Source organism: Ascaphus truei, chromosome 12 (genome assembly GCF_040206685.1).
Source record: "Ascaphus truei isolate aAscTru1 chromosome 12, aAscTru1.hap1, whole genome shotgun sequence".
NCBI classification, from domain to species: Eukaryota; Metazoa; Chordata; class Amphibia; order Anura; family Ascaphidae; genus Ascaphus; species Ascaphus truei.
In genome coordinates this window covers 50,504,252-50,526,148 of record NC_134494.1, presented here as the reverse complement: position 1 = coordinate 50,526,148, position 21,897 = coordinate 50,504,252, and the positions used below count along the sequence as shown (strand labels likewise).

The following is a 21,897-nucleotide window of genomic DNA, read 5'->3' as shown; positions in this document are numbered from 1 at the left end:
AGGGATAGGCTGGCATATCATAGTTAGGGTTAGGCTGGCATATCATAGTTAGGGTTAGGCTGGCATATCATAGCTAGGGTTAGGCTGGCATATCATAGTTAGGGTTAGACTGTCATATAGTTAGGGTTAGGCTGGCATATCATAGTTAGGGTTAGGCTGGCATATCATAGTTGGGGTTAGGCTGGCATATCATAGTTAGGGTTAGGCTGGCATATAATAGTTAGGGTTAGGCTGGCATATCAGAGTTAGGGTTAGGCTGGCATATCATAGCTAGGGTTAGGCTGGCATATCATAGCTAGGGATAGGCTGGCATATCATAGCTAGAGATAGGCTGGCATATCATAGTTAGGGTTAGACTGTCATATAGTTAGGGTTAGGCTGGCATATCATAGTTAGGGTTAGGCTGGCATATCATAGCTAGGGTTAGGCTGGCATATCATAGTTAGGGTTAGGCTGGCATATCATAGCTAGGGATAGGCTGGCATATCATAGCTAGGGATAGGCTGGCATATCATAGTTAGGGTTAGGCTGGCATATCATAGTTAGGGTTAGGCTGGCATATCATAGCTAGGGATAGGCTGGCATATCATAGTTAGGGATAGGCTGGCATATCATAGTTAGGGATAGGCTGGCATATCATAGTTAGGGTTAGACTGTCATATAGTTAGGGTTAGACTGGCATATAGTTAGGGTAAGACTGGCATATCATAGTTAGGGTTAGGCTGGCATATCATAGTTGGAGTTAGACTGGCATATCATAGTTAGGGTTAGGCTGGCATATCATAGTTAGGGTTAGACTAGCATATAGTTAGGGTTAGACTAGCATATAGTTAGGGTTAAACTAGCATATAGTTAGGGTTATACTAGCATATAGTTAGGGTTAGACTAGCATATAGTTAGGGTTAGGCTGGCATATCATAGTTAGGGTTAGACTAGCATATAGGTTAGACTAGCATATAGTTAGGGTTAGGCTGGCATATAGTTGGGGTTAGACTGGCATATCATAGTTAGGGTTAGACTAGCATATAGTTAGGGTTAGGCTGGCATATCATAGTTAGGGTTAGACTAGCATATAGTTAGGGTTAGGCTGGCATATCATAGTTAGGGTTAGACTAGCATATAGTTAGGGTCAGGGTGGCATATCATAGTTAGGGTTAGACTAGCATATAGTTAGGGTTAGACTGTCATATAGTTAGGGTTAGACTGGCATATAGTTAGGGTAAGACTGGCATATCATAGTTAGGGTTAGGCTGGCATATCATAGTTAGGGTTAGACTGGCATATCATAGTTAGGGTTAGGCTGGCATATCATAGTTAGGGTTAGACTAGCATATAGTTAGGGTTAGACTAGCATATAGTTAGGGTTAGGATGGCATATCATAGTTAGGGTTAGACTAGCATATAGTTAAGGTTAGGCTGGCATATCATAGTTAGGGTTAGACTAGCATATAGTTAGGGTTAGGCTGGCATATCATAGTTAGGGTTAGACTAGCATATAGTTAGGGTTAGACTAGCATATAGTTAGGGTTAGACTAGCATATAGTTAGGGTTAGACTAGCATATAGTTAGGGTTAGGCTGGCATATAGTTGGGGTTAGACTAGCATATAGTTAGGGTTAGGCTGGCATATCATAGTTAGGGTTAGACTAGCATATAGTTAGGGTTAGGCTGGCATATCATAGTTAGGGTTAGACTAGCATATAGTTAGGGTTAGGCTGGCATATCATAGTTAGGGTTAGACTAGCATATAGTTAGGGTTAGACTAGGATATAGTTAGGGTTAGACTAGGATATAGTTAGGGTTAGGCTGGCATATCATTGTGGGGGTTAAAAGGCTGAACAAGTTTATCTGGCTGCTGGTTAAATAAGACCGAAATGCCATATCCACCCAGGAAAGACTATATATATTACCTACAGGTATATTTACATGATAAATGACACACACACATCTATATGTCCTCTTTGTATCAGAGCCAGCCTCCCCCTCCCCACTGTGTGCGTGGGGTAAAGGGGAAGCTAGTAACTAACTACTCACCCATGGGTGGGGGCGTGGCTGCCCACGTGCTCCGGGGTCCTGATGGAACTCCGGCTGCGTTCTAGAACTAGAATGTAGAACCCGCTCATTCAGAACGCGCGAGCGCTGTGAGCTCCTGGCAGCACAACACTGCAAGCCCCGCCCCTCCTCGGCTTCACAGGGTACGGGTGCCCGAGGAGGGTCAGAAAGCATCCGCTCACAGGAAACGCGCAGCAGGAATTGGGAGTGGTTCTGGCACTGGCTGGGTGGGACTCAGAGGATGCATGGTGGTGCTGCACCTAGGAATAAAACAACTGTATACCTTACTCAGCGGCGGGTGTTGTCAGAGCTTTGACATTATTATTTATTTTTAATCCCCTACACTATGCTAGTTGAAGAAAAAAAATAAAGTGCCATTGTAGTATTGTGGAGTCCCATGTGGTGTTTTCATGGATATTAAGCATTTTTTTTTTTTTTTTTTTACACTGGAAACTTAAAATGGCCACGCAAGCAACAGAATACAACGCGAGAATGATGGAGTAGGTTAACCCGAGTATGTTAATTATTAGGCCATGGTTGACCAACTGTAGGTTTCTTCCAAGCACAGCAAAATACAAACCTGTTCCTCTCTGCCAATTCCCGTTTACAATAAAACCATTCTCCATTTTACTGAAGAAGTTCAAAGGAGATTTTTAGAGCCACATCAATTGGTAAATCAATTCAAAAGCAATCTAAAAAATAATGGCTTGCAGAGAAGTTGCAGGGAAAAGGATGTTGTAATCCTCAGTTCTTCCTGTATAAAAAGTTAAAAGCTTAGTCTATCAAGCCAATGTATTGAAGAGCTTATGACATTTTGTGGACCAGTATATCCACAGCTATTGCACATGTAGCAGTTGGTATGCTGTGTTTAGCCATGTGGTGCACAGCATGTATAGGCTTTATAGGGTTCAGCTTCAGTGTGATGAATTGGCCATTGTGTCATCATATCTACAAACTACAGTAACACAATACAAGATGCTGTCTCCTGTAGACCAAATCAGAATACATTCTACAGGGTGACAATCCGTGACCCTGTTGCCTCATTACACAGCAAAGTGTAAAAAATTCAGACACAAAACTAAAAAAAAACACAGCATTTTCTGGGCCTATCGGAAACAGTGAAACAAACAGAAGTACGATATGTGATGAAGCAGCTTGTTATGATTGGGTGATGTAAATGAATAGGGGTCATCACACATTTCACCTTTAAATAATAAAAAAAATAGCATTCAATTTACCATTAATGGAATAAGCGCTGAGACTTACCAACTAAATCAAAATGTAGCTATTCGCTTGTACAGCATTATCACGGTTGCATGACAAATACTGTACTAACCGCTCAGCACAACTCATTTTCTGTGAATTGCGTAGATGGAAAATGAGAAGTAAATGTTTCTGGAGATCCTTGACCAGGCCTCATTCATCTTGTACTCTTTCTCCCCACACCCCCTCATATGTTTCCAAGTGGACTGCACCCGTTTTTTTAGTTTTTACACTTTGTAATTAGTTTATCCCAAGTGCAACTTTTTTCCCCTCAAAATACCAACAGCCAGTACCTTCAAGAGTTACAACGTGTGTGCGTGTGTGGTTTGAGGTTTACCATTCTCCTTAGAATGCAAGCGACGTGACCCCATATCAGTATATTACTGTGTCCTATTCCAGACAAAACTGTATGAATATTATACATAGTACTGTAGTAGATAAATATGTTTAGGCTAGTAACATTATGCAATACAATCCACAAGGCTTTTTATTTATTTTTTACAATTACATACGAACACCCAAATAGAAAAATACAGTCTGTCCTGTGATGTTTGAGTATGCAAAAAAAAAAAAAAAAGTAATCAATTTCACCAATGTCTGAATTAGGGCGATAATTACCAAGCTGTGGAAAGCCATAAAAACACCTTACAATATTTTTGTAAGCCCGCTAACATGTTTTAGTGCCACCTAATAAATATGTTCCCAAATCCTTCTAAACCACGAGTAAATTCTTTTTTTTTCTGCTTTCTGGTGCACCTGGAAGTATTTGGGATACACAATACAGACACTGCAATTAAGGCTTTACATTTTTTATTACAAACTTCGATTGTAGTATGTCAATAAAAGGGCTATTTAGAATTGAAAGAACACTTGGCCAAAAAAAAAAAAAAAAGTTTGTTCAAATGGCTGATATGTATTAAGGCAATTTAATTACCTAAACAAAAATGGCATGATTGAAAATTTTACAATCTTTAAAAATCCCTTCATTGACATGTTCTTGGAAGAGAATGAAATACAGTTAAACGTATGTTAATATCCATTACAGATAAACATAATGCATTCCGTACTTTAAACAGGAATAACAGATTTATATGACACAATTGGACAACTTTTGCACTGAATGAAAAGACTTTTATAATACTGATGTCGTCCTGTCGCCATGACGGTTAAATATTCTTGGTCAAGAACATCCTGCTCTGACATCAGAGTGTATGTATGTATACATACATAGTTGACACAATGGAAGAACAATAAATGGCTTTTCCAGCCCTTTAAAAATACACTTGGTTTTAGTAATTAAAGACAACTCTGTAAAATATAGGACATATACCAAAACAAAAATATATACAGATGTGCGAGACAGATATATGTGTCGATCGTAATACATTTGAAAGAGTTTACATGTCTGTTATGGAAGACTCAATTATTTCTCATCCTTACTGGACTTTAATACTTTGCTTGGACAATGTAGACATTCTTATTTGTTCAGAGTTTATTGCATGCTGGTAAATATCAATAACTAGAGGACTCACACGGGTCATGCCTGAATATCGTACACAAGATACCTTACAGAGAAATTCGCTGCCTGGAACACCGGTACTGGTGGAGGGCCCGTAATATATTATGAGTTCAACGGCTAAGCTTGTGAACTTGAGAAACGGTGATCAACACGTAATAGAGATTAAGATATGTGGTTAAGTATTTTAATTTTAGATCATAAATATTGTAAGAATACTATATGTGGTTGTGTGTGTGTGGTTGTGTGTGTGGGTGTGGTTGTGTGTGTGTGTGGGTGTGGTTGTGTGTGTGTGGGTGTGGTTGTGTGTGTGTGGGTGGGGTTGTGTGTGTGTGGGTGGGGTTGTGTGTGTGTGGTTGTGTGTGTGTGGTTGTGTGTGTGTGGTTGTGTGTGTGTGGTTGTGTGTGTGTGGTTACATCACAGCATTAGCGTTCGCTCGAACGTACACCCCATCCAGATCAGCTGGGAGGCAGTCATGGATAACTGCAGACAATAACAGGTTAATCCAGAACTGCATCTTGCAGAGTGTAGGCATTTACGGATTAAGCATGGACTCCAGTTAGCATCGTGTTACTGTCAAAAGCGGAGGTACTGTTGGCAGCATGGTCAGTAAGACATTGGCATGGCCATACTTTGCCAAGCAGCATTTACACAGGTCTTCAGATTAAGGCGAACAGCAGCAAGTTTAAGGTTGCTTGAACGTTCAGTTACCCCACAGCTTCTGTTGTTTCATAAGACTGGCTGCAAGTCACCCAATTCGAAATGCCAGAAGGAAACACATAGGCGAATTTCAGCAAGCCACCTGCCACCAACAGACATAAAAGGAAGCAAGTGCAACAATGGGCAAGAGAAACAGGGACTGCGCAGGACCTGTGTTTAATACGCTGAAATGATCAGGCTTGCTGGGACCACAGGAACCGTTCACATCTTTCCAACATAGACTGAATTAATGCTCTGCAAGACAACCATATTTACTTATGTTAATAAGACAGTAAGTTTGGAGATGCACAGAAAAGTGGTATATGCATTGCAATTTCTTCTTCAGGCATGGTCATACCATAAATATTCTGGTAACAATAGGTCTAATTTTCTCCAAGGAAAAGTATGACAATTACATGGTATCATGAGAATGGGGCTCATTCTTCAGAGGGGTTCAAATCTTCCCCACCCTTCTTTCAATAACCCTTAAAAGCAGCACCACCCCTCTCCCTCCCAACAAAATCAACTGGGGGGCTAGTTTTGCTACTATTAACCTGAAGGAGGGAGATGAAGGGATGAGAGAGATTATCTAAGCAGTGCTCTGTTACAAGACCTCTTCCAGTACCAGAAAACCCCTTGCAGATCATTCACTTTAATGCCCCATATGTGGTCTTCTGGTACTGGAAAAGTGTTTTATGCAATAGCACTGCTTAGTTTATCTGGCCCCAAATGTCCAGATCCAATATAAACAGAACAGAGAACAATGTGCATTAAGGCACTAGTGATCCTATTTACTGACTGAGCGGTCTTTTCTATCCTACCGACCATGCATGGAGAAATGTGGGCCAGTGACCAAGACCTCACACGTTGCGGTCTGTGGCTTCAATGACATGTGGTCATCTTTTTCCATCGGCAAAAAAATAAATAATAATTTTTACCTCTGCCTTTTCTCGGCTACTTTCAGAATCTCGCAGACGCTGGTGTATCTGACCGAGAAAGACTCTGCGAGTCCCCACTCTTGCAGATATGGCCAAGCGCGATCCGGCCCGATCACCTTCGCCAAAAGAAGCGCCACGTTCTCCACGGTAATGCAGTTCGGCCAATCAGAATCGCCGTTGCTGAGTGTACCTCCGTTCTCAGTGCCATGGTGGCGATGATCAGCGTTGCAACTTTTTGCGAGGTGAAGAATACGTTTCCATCCATCCATGGTCTCTGGTATCAAACCTAAGACAGAACATTAGGTCTCCGTCCACCCAGCAACACGGAGTGGCGTTAACATAAATGGACAAATCATTCCGCTAGGTAGTAGCTGCTCAACCATGAAAATGTTATTTAAATCTTAAAGATATCTTTAATACGAATCCCAATTTAGATCAACAAAAATGTAGTTGGAGTCAGTGAAAATAGCGCCTGAGTGCATTAATTCATCCTCACTCTGCGTAAAGGGAAATTGTGCTTTTTCATTGCTGGTTTATAATAATAATAATAATAATAATAATAATTATTATGTAAAATTCTAGTCCAGATCTGCATACCAAATCATTGCTACAGTATTTACACATTATTAATTATCATTGCTTCTGTTTTTATGATAAAGTCTGTTATGTCTTTGAACACTGTCCCTTTTCTTTAGTATATTATTACTCATTCAAAATCACATTACATTTAGTTCTCCCATCTCACCCCCCATACGCTTCAACCAAAATGATGACGAATCCAAGCTTACGTTAATCATGGCGTCTGCATACTTTTATATACAAGAGTAGTGTTACATTAATAAAAATGACTAACCATTATCACCGTTCAATAGGTTCATATCATCAAGATACACAATGTTGGATAAAGCTTCTATTCTTCTGTCCAGTTCCAAGCAGAGAGCGAGGTATCCTGGCCAGTACCTTAAGGATGACATGCTCGTTAACAGTTTGCTTCACAGTTGCAATGATGAAGTTTCATATGTAATGACCAAAACAGCAGACTCGTGCCTTAAAGAAGCCACCATACTACGAATGGATGGACCAGGTGGATCAAGTGGCTTGGTCAGCTTACCAATTAATGGTCTTAAAAAAAAAAAAAAAAAAAAGTGTTTCAATAGTTTAAAAAACGGTCATTCATAGGTTTAAAATTAAAGTAATTCTCATTTACTCCACCCCCAATGATAAAACCGCATCAGTGGCGTAACTAGGTCTTAAGGGGCTCCCGGGCGACGTCATGACATCACGGCGGCAAGGGGTCGCCAAGACGACACATGGCTGCTGTGTTACAGGCCCCACTCTCTCCCCGGCAATCTGTTGCATTGCTGTGGGGAAGAGCGCGGGGCCTCTGTAACCGCTTGGGGGTCATCACGAGTCCAGAGGGAGGGTCCCGATTCCCTTTGGGCACCCCGGGACATGCCCAGGAGGTAATGACGCCACTGAGCCACATAGCTTTCTTTGTACTTTCAATGATAGTGGACAAAGGAGCTTTTAATGATTACTAATATTGCAGATACTCATAAAAAGCAGCATTCAACGCAACATAATAATATCTCATGTTCCACAGATCCCCTATTTTATTCATATCTTAGCACAAACATAACATATGCTAGGCTAATGCCATGGTAACCTTTACAGTGCTCGTATGACGTATTTGACATGGCATTGGCACACCAGCGGCCCCAATAAGGTACCAGGTACATCATAGGCACTTACGCGGTTTCTAGTTGGGGATCAATGTTACTGCTCCCCGCCTGACCAACACACAAGTGGAGTTCCCTCCATTCATGGTCATGTGATTGCTCCAGGAGTGATCACATGACCAGAAAGGATATAGGTTCAGTGGCAGCGGACCTTTATAAAAAAGGTTATTATCCTTTGGAATATAAAACACTCAAAAAGGAACTTGCAAGACAAAAGACATTTTTAAAATGTACTCCTTACCCAAACGTTTTGCAGATTGCAGCCATCTTGTCTTTGGTTGCAAAGTCTGCTGGGAGTTTAATTAAAAGGTTTATTAGCTGCCCATATCCCCATGTAAAGAAGTGTGACCGGGGCCTGGGAAGAAAAAATAAATACATGTAACAAACATTATGATTGTGGAACAAGCCACGTGGAAACATTGGAGTTTGAACTCAGGGACTTTCCGACTAGATATGGGGCGGACAACTCCAGTCCTCAAGGGTCACCAACTGGCCTGGTATTAGGGTATGCCTGCTTCAGCAGAGGGTCACCAACTGGCCTGGTATTAGGGTATGCCTGCTTCAGCAGAGGGTCACCAACTGGCCTGGTATTAGGGTATGCCTGCTTCAGCAGAGGGTCACCAACTGGCCTGGTATTAGGGTATGCCTGCTTCAGCAGAGGGTCACCAACTGGCCTGGTATTAGGGTATGCCTGCTTCAGCAGAGGGTCACCAACTGGCCTGGTATTAGGGTATGCCTGCTTCAGCAGAGGGTCACCAACTGGCCTGGTATTAGGGTATGCCTGCTTCAGCAGAGGGTCACCAACTGGCCTGGTATTAGGGTATGCCTGCTTCAGCAGAGGGTCACCAACTGGCCTGGTATTAGGGTATGCCTGCTTCAGCACAGGTGGCTCAATCGGTGGGCTAACCTGAAGCAGGGATATCCTGAAAACCTGACCTTGAGGACTCGAGTTGCCCAGCCCCGGACTAGATCATTACGTCTCCAGTACATTAGAACTATATACAGGCAGTCCTCGGTTATCCAACGGGACCCGTTCTGGAAGTAGCGTTGGATAGTGAAACCGTTGTAAAGTGAGTCCCATGTTAATCAGTGGCGGTGAGCGCTGGATAACGCATTCAGGCGACGAAAAACGGCCCGTAGGGTTGCCTTGTAAAGCGTTGGATATGCATTCGTTGTAAAGTGAAAGTTGGATAGCGAGGACTACCTGTAAATGAAATATGTAAAGTGCTGTGTGCACAGTCAGAGCGCCATAAGAGTAACGGAGCGTCCCGACTGATGGCCTCACCGTGGATTTCCTGCATCATCCAGTGTGTTTTGCGTTTGAGGGGCGTCGTGAGAAACAGCCAACAGGAGCCAATCCAGCTTTAAAGATTCCGGCTGAACTAGAGACTGCAGCAAAGAGGAGCTGAGAGGAAACCAGGAAATAAAGCAACAAATCATGGCCAGGTCAACACACCCTTCACATTTAGCAGTGACATTAGCTATACAAGATCTCTGCCACCACTAGAATGTTATTACACAAATAATGCTTTATACCTTATTAAAGACCAATGTCTAATGTAGCAAAATTCGATCTTATATAACAAACTCATACTATTCATATTTATACTACCGTATTTCCTTGATTGTAAGGCACCATTGATTCAATAACAATTTTCAGGGGGAAACCAGCAACCTCCTGCTCAGCACTACGCGCGGTGGAACGCTATTCCGCAACGTAGGAGGTCATGTGATCCCTGCGTTGACTCGCATTAGCGGACGTATTGGTACATGTTCCTGAGTGTGCCAGCTCCCGGGACAGCGGCTCCACCTTCTTCTGCAACCTTCCCCTACATCTATTTGATCTTTATCCCCGAGCCGCAGGATACTGGTCTCTATTGAAGTCTACAGAGCGATTTCTACTGGGATTCTCGCTTCTCTGCAAGAGCACCAACCACCATTTTTTGTTTTAAAGGTTGTGGAGTGCGCCCGCCAACTTTGGATCCTACAAAATACTACTACACACAATGGGAATAACCCTACAGGTTAAAAATACACAGAAGGAGTCGCTGTCTCGAAGAGCTGAGAGTCCAAGTTGTTTGTAGGAAGAACTTAGTGACAGTAGGAGGGCTTCTCAGATGCTTATATGTGGTTATTTTGAAGCACGTGAAATTTCCTCCCCAATTAAAAGGGCGTCTGTGTCTGTCTTACCGTTGGTCCTCAGGTTTTGATTTGATAAGGCTGTCGAGATAAGCCAAGAAGTGTCCTGGATTTCCTCTGCAGAGCCGCATGACGTCCAAAGGTAAAATGGAAGGATAGAACTTAATGAAAGATCTCACTGCCGTTTCTCCAAACTTTTCATAAATCCTTAGTAGGGGAGAAGGAAGTAAAAGTGAATCCAGCGTTAGTTGGCCTTGTAACCAGCAATAACAAGATCTTTGATTGTAATTTACGAAGGCTCCTAATAAATGTGATGTGGAGTGGATTCCAAGTGTTCGAAAAAAGATGAGCCCTATCCAAATAAATGGGACTAAAACCTTCTCCAGCACAGGGAAATGGCTTCACAGAAAATGGAATAATAATAATAAAATAAAGTTGTTTAACGGCCATGCATTCAGTTGCACGCGCTTTTTCCATTCTGTTCTCGGAAGCTTTCATTCCAATGCTGCGGGATGTGCCTGCCTATCTCGTGCTCTGAAACCTCTCACTTCCCATCCCCCAACTCTGAAATTCCTTCAAGTCCTGGGGGCGAAAATAATAAAGGCAGAGAGCCCCACTTCAACAAGGACGTGCTGAACATTATACCCGGCTCTCTGATATTCCAACCAGCAAAACGGTCATTGGGCCTGCAATGGATTTCCATGATCGTCCAAAGGTCAATGCTATCCGGAGGCAGCACTAAACAAAGTCGTGGGAGCCAGCTCTGAGACGGCCACTGGACTCTTAGCCGGTCTCCTAACATGTCCCTTACCTTTCATGATTTAGTACCAAGGAGAGTTGTCCAAAAGTGCTCACAATTGGTCAAGGTCACAGAGCAAAAAAGGTAACTCAGATGTGCTCCTGACCAACACAAAAATGACCGCCCACATCCTTCCACTCAAGGTTTGGCAATGAGATATACAATGACGTATGGAAATACCTGGAGGCGTGAGCGACTAAGAGAGGGCTGTCCCAGGGCTCCTCATCACTTAATATTTTAATCACTGTCACCAAGTCCCCATGTTCTATGGCCAAGGTCACTGGGCTAGGACCAATCAGTTCTAGAAGAGAAGAAGGATGAGAGTATAAAAAGAAATGTACAGTTTTCAGCTCTTTTTATTCTATCACCAAAATAACTTTAAGGACATTTTTTTCACATGTGACGAAGCGGTCTTCTCAAAACGAGTGCGAATTGCACAACGAGAAGATTAATTCACAGCATATTGTATAGCTGCCTGAAGGAAATTATACACACAGATACAGTACAACGGTCTGTCCCCCTTTTCAATATGATGACAATCCCTTAGAACACTAAGGGCCTTACTGTATGTGCCAAGCAGTTCTCCGCGATTCAAATCAATGGGCTGCAGGGTGTCTTCCATCTCCAGAAGGTGCATTGTGGCAGAAGACTACTTGGTAAATATGGACCTTTTGATGTGTGGTCTTCCATTTACTTGAATAGAAGCCAACGATTAGCACTGTTACCGGCTTTATATTATACTGAATAGGGCAGTTACATTTTAGTACAGGAATCTGGGAACTGCTATATTATTAAAAAAAAAAAATCCATATTTTTTTAAATATCTACAAAGTAGATGAGGTTGGGTGGGGGGGGGAAAGAAACCACACGTCCATCAATTTCAACCTAGGGTAAAAATGTAAACTGATACATTATCATATATTTCTGTTTACAGTATTTTGATCTGGAGGAAGGCAAACAAAAAACCCCAGTGATATATCATCCAATAATGTCTCAGAAGGGGAAAAATAAATTCCTTCCTGACTCCAAATAATCAGATTACTCCCTGGATCAACGTCCTTCCCACGTTTACTTATTTGGTATATACACCTTTCCTTTCTAAAAAGATGTCCAACCTGTTTTTGACACAGACAGCCCAGATTGCTTTAACTACAATTAATATATACATATTTTTAATATATTCTTTTTTATATTTAAGAAGTTACCCCATCTCTCTTTTTTCATCATGATCACGAAGCTTATTGTGACATTCTCCCACAATTGCCTACCCATGTAAAATTTGTAGTGACAACTGCGCTCCAATGTTTTTTTTGTGTATAATACTAACAGCTCAGCTGCATTTGGCAGGAACTGCATTAGGCAGTGAGGCATTTAAAGTGAGGTTTTTAAGTGATACAGTTAGACTACAGTTTGACTAGAGGTGACTGGGGACTGCTTCTTTCTGCAAACTCTTTAACTCAAGACAACAAATGGTAAGCTATTCAGATCACACTATGATCCCATGCTTGTTAGCCTGCATAGTTTAACCCCCCACCCCTTTACAACTTCTTTCACTGCAGCCTCTCCCAAAACTGACTGCACAAAACACTGAAACCCTGAATTGACCCTAGCATTGCAATGCAGCAAAACACATGACAAGGTACAGGTTCACCCCTGCTGTTTAGTCTGCACACACTCACTCTGCTCATAACAGCTCCATGCAACACTGCCTACCTCTGGCATCATGAACCTGCTATGTCTTCTAACTTTTTTCTTTCTCCTGGCCTCATGGAGATGTTACTCCCTCTATCCACTACAAACTCCTCCATCCTGGCCCGCACCCAACATCACCATACACCCTGGACTACTCAAAAGCCTTGCACTATCTACTGAATGTTGGTGGAGAACTCTAAAAACCAGCACACCAACCACTGCTCACTCTAATGGAAAACACCACAAATCTACAACTTGTAAACAACTACCCAAATTTCTTCTCATACTATTACTCTCTCTAGCAGGTGATATTGAAACTAACCCAGGTCCTCCCATTTCAGCTCTGTCCCATGCCCCTGAGAATTCCACCTTTAAATTCCAAAAAGGGCTATCTGTCGCCCATATAAACATCCGGAGCCTGCTGCCCAAACTAGACGAACTAAGGGCATGGTGCCTTATGCATAAACCCAAAGCCATCGTTCTTACAGAAACATGGCTATCCTCTAAAACCCCTGATGCAAATATCGCCATTCAGGGATACTCCATTTTTAGGAGAGATAGGTCAAAGAGAGGAGGAGGGGTGTTATTTTATATTGCAGACACCTTACAATTTACACTGCTACATTGCCCACCAAGTCCACCCTCTTTTGAAACTCTAGTTGGCAAAATCTGCCTCCCCTTTTCTAAGCCCATCTTGCTTGCTGGCATCTACCGCCCCCCTAAAGCCCTTCTACAATCCCTGACTGATATCACCCAATTTCTTGCCTCCATTTCCTCTCTGAATGAGAAGAGTGAGCTGCTAGTTCTTGGGGATTTCAACTTCAATTGGCTTGACCCTAAAAACCACAAAATCCAGATACAACTCAAGTCACTTAACCTATCGCAACTCATTTCCCAACCCACACGAATAAACCTGAAGTCGCATAACCATTCCTTGCTAGACTGGATTCTCTCCTCAAACCCCAGCAGAATCCAATCCTCTGGCATCCTTCCTGACATTTTCAGTGACCATGCAATAGTGTACTGTGTAAGGAAAATTAAACCGCCCCATTCAAGCCCCAAAGTTCTCCTCACTAGAACATTTAAAAACTTTAACCCACAACAGTTTCTGGATGACCTTACCAACTGCCCATGGCACAGAATCGATTTAATTCCCGACCCTGATTCTGCGCTTGACTATTTCCAATCCGAGTTCTTAAAACTCTGCGATACCCATGCTCCACTACGCAAAATAAGGGTACGGGGGGCCCACCTTCCATGGGTTACACCTGACCTTATAGCACTCTACCAGTTCAGGGATGCCTTGTGGAAAAGCTACAAAGTAACTGGCACTACCAAGGATCTCAATCACTACAGATGCCTGCGGAACGTGTGCACAAGGCAAACAAGGCATGCAAAAGCACAATATTACTCTGACAATCTCCTCCAGAATACATCAAACCCAGCTAATTTCTGGAAGGTTATCAACAATATATTCCAGCCTCCTAACCATCAACAACCAAGTAATATCACTAAGGGGGATATTACTCTGACAAACCCCACTGACATTGCAAATGCATTCAATGATTACTTTGTGGGGTGTGCCACTAACTTATTAGCGAAACGCAGCACAAACCCCAAACCTGAATCTCATCCTGGGAGTACCCCTATAGTCCCACCCCCTCCCAACACTGCCCACAATTTTCAATTTAGCCCAGTATCTGAAGAGGAGATTACACAAGCGCTCCTCAAACTAAAACTAAGCAGCCAATGTGGACCCGACTTACTACAATCTAGGTTCCTACGACTTGGTGCCCCAGCCATTGCCAAACCAATTGCGTCCATAGTCAACTCTATCCTGTCTGCAGGCCATATCCCTAAGACCTGGAAAACTGCCAGAGTTGTCCCAATCTTCAAAAGTGGGGACAAAAACACTGTCTCAAACTACAGGCCAATCTCACTTCTCCCAATTCTATCCAAAGTTATGGAAAAATGTGTCCACTCCCAATTAAGCGAGTTCTACACCAAGACAAATTTCCAAGACAAATTTCCCTAGCCAATTCCAGTCTGGGTTTCGTCCCAAACACTCCACCGTAACTACCCTGCTAAAAGTTTGCAATGAAATCCAGTGTGGAATGGAACGGGGACAACTCACTGGTGCAGTATTCCTAGATTTTGCAAAGGCTTTTGACACAGTTGATCATGCTATCCTGCTTAACAAACTCCAGAGCTCTGGAATAGGGAAACATGCTTTAAACTGGTTTCAGTCCTACCTATCAGGAAGATCCCAACATGTGTCCATCTCAGGCTCTAACTACAACCCCCTGGATATCACCTGTGGTGTCCCGCAAGGCTCTGTTCTGGGGCCCCTACTCTTCTCAGTGTTCATTAATGATCTTCCCACAGCTTGTAAGGAAGCCTCAATACACATGTATGCAGATGACACAATCCTGTATGCACACAGCCATAGCCTCTCTGACCTTCAACACATACTTCAGTCTGACTTTTTGAGACTCGAAAACTGGATTTCCCAAAACAAACTGTTTTTAAACACTGACAAGACTGTAACAATGGTATTTGGGACCAAGACTAAATTTGTAAAGCTTCCAGTGACTGAGCTCCTGATTAGAACCAACGCTAAAACCACCCTAACACCTGTCACTAGTTTTAAATACCTGGGCTTATGGTTTGACTCCCACTTAACATTCGGGATGCACATTGATACCCTGACAACCAAGACCTATGCCAAACTAGGGGTACTTTACAGGAACAAATCCTCCCTAAGTCTCCTGGTCAGAAAGCGTATTGCACAGCAGATGCTAATGCCAATTATTGACTATGGAGACATAGTATATGGCTCGGCTCCTCAAACCCACCTTAGCAAACTTGACACCCTCTACAATTCAATTTGTCGTTTTGTTCTCCAATGCAACTACAACACACATCACTGCGAAATGCTCAAAGAACTAGATTGGTCATCACTAGAGTCTAGGCGCAAAGTTCACCTTTCCTGTCTCACCCTCAAATACTTTCTGGGCAAGCTACCCAGCTACCTGAACAAGCTCCTCACCCCTACCACATGCAGTACCTATCACCTGAGATCAGACTCCAAAAGACTATTCATGGTCCCAAGACTCAACAAAGTATCCGGACGTTCCTCCTTCTCCTTCCGTGCACCCCAAAACTGGAACAACCTACCAGAGACTCTCATATCCACCACCAGCTTAAGTTCTTTCAAATCTAAGGCTGTCTCACACTTTAATCTGGTCTGTAACTGTTTCATACGCTCATAATATATATTTTCTTTAACTGTGCATGCAATGTCTTGTATATAAATGTATACCTTGTTCATTTATGTAACTGTATTTGTAACCATGTATTATTTGTTTTACTCTGTGCCCAGGACATACTTGAAAACGAGAGGTAACTCTCAATGTATTACTTCCTGGTAAAATATTTTATAAATAAATAAATGTTCGATCACAGTGATAATGGAAAAGGACTCAGGCTAATAAGACATAACATTCTCTGTGGGGCCAAATGATCCTTGAGGTAGGGGCAAACAATAACACCCCATGACACCTCCAATAAGGATGGTCCCCTTCAAAGTGTTGAAAAGTACTTACATATTGCAATGGTCCAAAATCCTTGAAGACGTGCAGCCAAGTAAATGTAGATGGCTGTAGAAGAAAGAGGACTGGCGCACAATCCAATGAAGTGGGTCCCAGGATGAACAAAATAGATTTATTAATATATTAACATCCAACAAACGGAGGAGAGCAACCTCCTACGCGTTTCGAACAATAGTTCTTTGTCAGTAAACTCCTTGACAAAGAACTATTGTTCGAAACGCGTAGGAGGTTGCTCTCCTCCGTTTGTTGGATGTTAATATATTAATAAATTATCTATTTTGTTCATCCTGGGACCCACTTCATTGGATTGTGCGCCAGTCCTCTTTCTTCTACACAATTGCCTACCGCGGGGGTGCACAAACAGGGGGGGCAGCGGTTGCAGAGGTCCCATGCTCTTCCCCAAAGCATTTAAATGCCGGGGAGTGTGCGAGGCCTCTGTAACTCACTTACCTTCTCTCCGACGGCATCGGGCGACGTGATATCAAATGCAAATGCAAATGTGACGTCACATGACCGTGCGGTGTCATTTGACGCCGGATCCCAGGTAGGGGTGGGGGGGCGCGCAGGGCCAAAACTTTGCGCACCCCTGGTCTACAGTATTCGAGGGCTATTTCCGTTTTATTCCAGCGGTGACGGCTATTGTGATTTGCACCTTTATCCAGGCACACCAGCAAATATTATTTGACATCAACACTTCTACAGAGCATGGAATTACTGGAGTATTTCTCAATAGCACGTGATCAGGAAAAATATATAAATATTTGTTTTTGACAAAGTGAAAATGATGGTTCGTTTAATTATTGAGGTTTCTAAACAAAATGAGGGGGGGGGGGAAAAACTGGTTATCTTCAAATATATTACCTTTTAACCCTTCAATGTAGGCATCCCAAACACTAGCACAGTCACTGTATCTGCAGACAATGCAGCGTTTCAATCTCTTAAGGTCGAGAAGAAAAAAGTAGCTTTGCATGAAGTGACAAGCGAGCAGATCCACCCCGGACTGCGGATCCCAGTGATCACTCTCATTAGCAAATACTTGGAATTCCAGGCACAACATGGTTAATTGTGCCAGGTCCTTCCGCAGCTGTTCTTCCAGGAGACACGGTGGTCTCACGTGAAAACAGGCCGGGTGTCCTTCCTCAGTCCTAGCGACCTGCATGCCATCCCCATTCTCCCTTTGCTCTGGTTCTATTGGAGCCGCTGCCCCTTCCGTAGGCGATGGACAGGTGTGTTGCTGCTGACCTTCACACGTGCTCCGGTCGCTGGGGTCTTCCTGAATGCCAAATCCCTTTTCCAAATGTGGGAGCCACTCCTGCAAAATGTGTCTCACGGTTTCCGGGTTGAATAAAACTCGGGCATCTTGCAGTTTGAATCTGAAAAAAAGCAAGATGCTGATTTGCACTGGACTTTATTTTTTTATTAATATGTTCACTTTACCCCTTTGCAGGCGCCTGGCACAGGGAATAAAAAGTATAATATTTCTGTTATAGAGTGATCATGATAGGGCTTACACAGATATGTACAACAGGGTCCCTCTAACAAAAAACCTGCCAATCTGCAATACCAATAATACAGAGCAGTACATTGTAATTTACAGGCTTAGAAGCTTATAATATTTTGATAAAGGCACGGCAAGCGAAAATTATTTTCCAAAAAAATGAAAAAATACAATTGGGGAAAAAAAAAAAAAAAAGAGCCGACACTGGGATTTGAACAAAGTTCACCTGCAAAAAGCTCCGTAAAAAGAGAGAATATTGGGTTTATAAAGCACCCCTTTAACAGTGCACTGCAGGCCTGTCCATATTTCTTTGGTGGTGAAAGCAGATGGCTATGATTGGAATAGAGTAATGGGTTAATATGAACTCCTGGCGGAGGAGAAAGGAGAGTTGGCCAGAGTAGCCGTGTGCAGTAACCCTGGTTGCATAGCTAACTCGCGTGCTCACTTGTGTGCTGTTCGTGACAGGTGGTATATGGAGGTGGATTGAGGGGGATAATGTTCATTTGAGGGACCTTTGCGAAGGTGAAAACTGGGCCAGCTAGAGAGCTGTGGATTAACCCTTGTCCCATATGCAGGCCACATGCTCACAGGTGTGCCGTGCGTGACAGGGACCTTTACCAGTAACCTGGGGGGTCCCTGAAACTGAAAATAACACGGTTCAGCTCTGGGGACCCCCTGGTCCGCATTACTAGATAACACAGTCATAGTTTTGTTGTGCAAGTCAAACACAAAGCAGACGGTTACTTTCTGGTTTACTTACATGGCTTCTGCTGTGGCGACTTTCAGCTCTCCTAGCTTGAGAACTTCTGCAGATTGTTGGTGAATATCCACCCTGTAAACAAACAAGGATTGTCAAACAAACAAAGCAACTGTCCAATAGGCACCTGCAACGTCACCACCATGACACTGCGGCTTCCTATTGGTCTGCGAGATTTGGAGACCATTTTGTTTTCCCTAAAAGGTAAGGAAAACACTAGCAATTATAATATATATATATATATATATATATATATATATATATGTTTCCAAGGAACCAGGGGGTCATTGCAGCCAGACCAAAAAAAAAATTACAGGCCGGATTCATTTCTTTATTGGTTTGTGAGGAAGTTCTTTCAGTTCTCTAATGCAGTATTTCCCAACTTCAGTCCTCAGGGAACCCCAACAGGTCAGGTCTTAAGGATATCCCTGCTCCAACACGGGTGGCTCAGTCACAATGACTAAGCCGCTGATTGACCCACCTGTGCTGGGGCAGGGATATCCTTAAGACCTGACCTGTTGGGGTTCCCCGAAGACTGGAGTTGGGAAACACTGCTCTATTGCATCTTCTCGCTCAACTAAAAACCATGCTGGAGATGCTAGTTCTGTGAACCAAGTATTAAGAAAAGAGATATAGACGTACATTGGAGATATGCATCATGTGACTCACTCATGCTTGTCTTCCTCTGGGCACGATGGCCCAGTCACAGATCCTGCAAATGGCCGCTCCTCTTCCTTCACTTCCGGCCTCGTTCTGACATCAGGGCTCATGTGAAGGGCTCCGATCTTCTCCGTGGTTTTTCTTACAAAGCTAGAGACACTGGAGCCAAAAAATAATAATAATACAGGAGTGTCTTGCAATTCAGTCAGTTCTTAACTTAATGGGGCAAAAAGCCTCAACTAACCCATGTGGTAAACCGTATGTATGATATATTCCCGGGAAGGTGTTGCTGACGTTATGGATGCTATGTCCACACTATAAAAACAAGCATTGGGTTTGTCAGACATTTGAGCGTCATAACCATGGATCACACAATTCCAAGAGACACCTAAAATTTGGGAGTCTTCATTGTGAATCTTAAGTTACTAAGCCGCACTCTATGGATCAGATCCTGAGGTGATAGATTAAATAGCACTGGCATTGTACACAAAAGATTAATAAAACATTAGTACTTGCTCCAAATAATTGATCACCTGATTTTTAAAAGAAAGATCTAGCGACACTTGGATTTTAACTGGTTCACCTACGAAGGCAGCGACACGCCCACTTTGCGCTACCTTCTTCCAGAAGCTTTGCCCCCGCAAACCGTTGAATTCACTCTCGTTAGACATGTTTTCTGGAACTAGATTTTTTTTTTCTACACTAGACAGAGACAAGGCTGTGTATTTGAGCATGGCCTCAGTCAGGGAAGAGGTCCCATGTGCTTTACATCAGGAGACGATGAACGATGGACATGACACGGCTCACAGTGGTTACCTTTCTTTGACCGCCTGGAGAGACACACGGGGAGAGGTGGAACGAAATGGCAATGGGATGCTAAATGGGAGCAAAGTCTCATTCCGATCGTTGTCGACCGTCACTGACGCATGAGATACGTTGTCTGACGAGTGAAAGTATTCATGACATAAAATAAAAACATGACATGCAAGGAAACAAACATTATATGGAGGTCATGATACGGGTTACTGTATATTCTCATTTTAATACACATTTTGGGCGCCATGTATATTGCTATAGACCTTACGGATAGAAAATTTACACTTTTAAAAGCGCATTTCCAAAAATGCTTCTCCATTTCTCAAGGTAACGGTTACTGCTTTTGCCCCGTGTGTTAGGTAGCGATTCGGAGGAGCGGGACAGTTAGAATCACCAGACAAATGTTACAATGAGTTATTTTATTATGCTAAATTCTCCACCTAATCTGGTGTAGAGTCACCAAATGCAAGATGTAGGTAAAACACATTTAAAAAAAAAGAGCAAGCCAAGCCATTTTTCTTTATACAAGTTGGAAGCAGGAGGTATCCGGAGCTGAATCCCATTCATTTCAGCTCCCGCGGACCCCCTGCTTCCGGAGAGACATACGTCCACTGCGGACCCCCTGCTTCCGGAGAGACATACCTCCACCGCGGACCCCCTGCTTCCGGAGAGACATACCTCCACCGCGGACCCCCTGGTTCCGGAGAGACATACCTCCACCGCGGACCCCCTGCTTCCGGAGAGACATACCTCCACCGCGGACCCCCTGCCTCCGGAGAGACATACCTCCACCGCGGACCCCCTGCTTCCGGAGAGACATACCTCCACCGCGGACCCCCTGCTTCCGGAGAGACATACCTCCACCGCGGACCCCCTGCTTCCGGAGAGACATACCTCCACCGCGGACCCCCTGCTTCCGGAGAGACATAACTCCAAAAGGGAGTGCGGGTATCGTCTGCAAGTTTTCAGCTTCCTTATCACATGGGCCAATAGGAAGCCGCACAGGATGATGTCACAGCTTCCCATTGGCCCGCAGGATCTTTTAAAATCATATAGTGAACCCTGGAGTGGCTACCGGCACCCCCTTTGGAGGTCTGTATCTCAGGAAGCAGGGGGTCCCCATAGCTGAAATGAATGGGGTTCAGCTCCACATACCCCCTATTTCAATCCTGCATAAATAAAATGAAGGGGAAAAACAAAAAATGGCTTGGATTGCGTCTTTAAGTCAAGGCCTCAAGTCAGCATGTGACATTAATGTAATATATGTCTTCTGAACAATTGCTCCGTTTTTGCAGCAATAATCCAAATGAATTAATTCCATTACCAAGATCCTTCCGCTTGCTTTATTGGCATGCTCTACCGCTCACGGTAGCCACAATATATTAAGTTGGCCACTGAATTACCTCAATTTCTAGCCACACATGCTGGGAATCTTCCACTTGTAAACTGTTGCATCTGGGCCAATGTAAGCGAGTATTAATTTCCTAGTCTGTTTAGAAATCAGATGACCTGTAAAACCAGTTACCCGACAGATGAGGACCTTACTTACCCAGTTCTGCGTGCTCTTCTTCGTGCTGCAAGGAGAATTCCCGGAGCCGCTCCTCCTCCGACAGAGTTTGGCTGTGCAGGGAGCCGGAGTCACCATCGGACTGGCTGCCCCTCCGACTGATCACACGATAAATCCCGCAGTCCAACACGTTGAAACTTTCCTGCAATTCA

General features: G+C 43.3%; 1 protein-coding gene across 7 annotated transcripts in view; it reads right to left on the bottom strand.

Moving 5' to 3' along the window:
• Positions 1 to 4,107: 4,107 nt before the first annotated feature.
• The window catches only part of HPS5 (HPS5 biogenesis of lysosomal organelles complex 2 subunit 2), a 43,155-nt gene continuing 25,365 nt past the window's right edge, over positions 4,108 to 21,897 (bottom strand). For all 7 annotated transcript variants that reach the window (XM_075567682.1, XM_075567680.1, XM_075567679.1 and 4 more), the window contains 12 exons: positions 21,728 to 21,887; positions 20,179 to 20,302; positions 19,372 to 19,521; positions 18,706 to 18,777; positions 17,309 to 17,820; positions 11,325 to 11,445; positions 10,397 to 10,552; positions 9,492 to 9,611; positions 8,448 to 8,561; positions 7,321 to 7,427; positions 6,468 to 6,753; positions 4,108 to 5,784 (listed from right to left, as the gene is read on the bottom strand). In XM_075567682.1, coding sequence (XP_075423797.1) covers positions 5,724 to 5,784; positions 6,468 to 6,753; positions 7,321 to 7,427; positions 8,448 to 8,561; positions 9,492 to 9,611; positions 10,397 to 10,552; positions 11,325 to 11,445; positions 17,309 to 17,820; positions 18,706 to 18,777; positions 19,372 to 19,521; positions 20,179 to 20,302; positions 21,728 to 21,887 — 1,983 coding nt within the window. In that variant the 3' untranslated portion in view covers positions 4,108 to 5,723. The remainder of the gene's footprint in view (positions 5,785 to 6,467; positions 6,754 to 7,320; positions 7,428 to 8,447; positions 8,562 to 9,491; positions 9,612 to 10,396; positions 10,553 to 11,324; positions 11,446 to 17,308; positions 17,821 to 18,705; positions 18,778 to 19,371; positions 19,522 to 20,178; positions 20,303 to 21,727; positions 21,888 to 21,897) is intronic.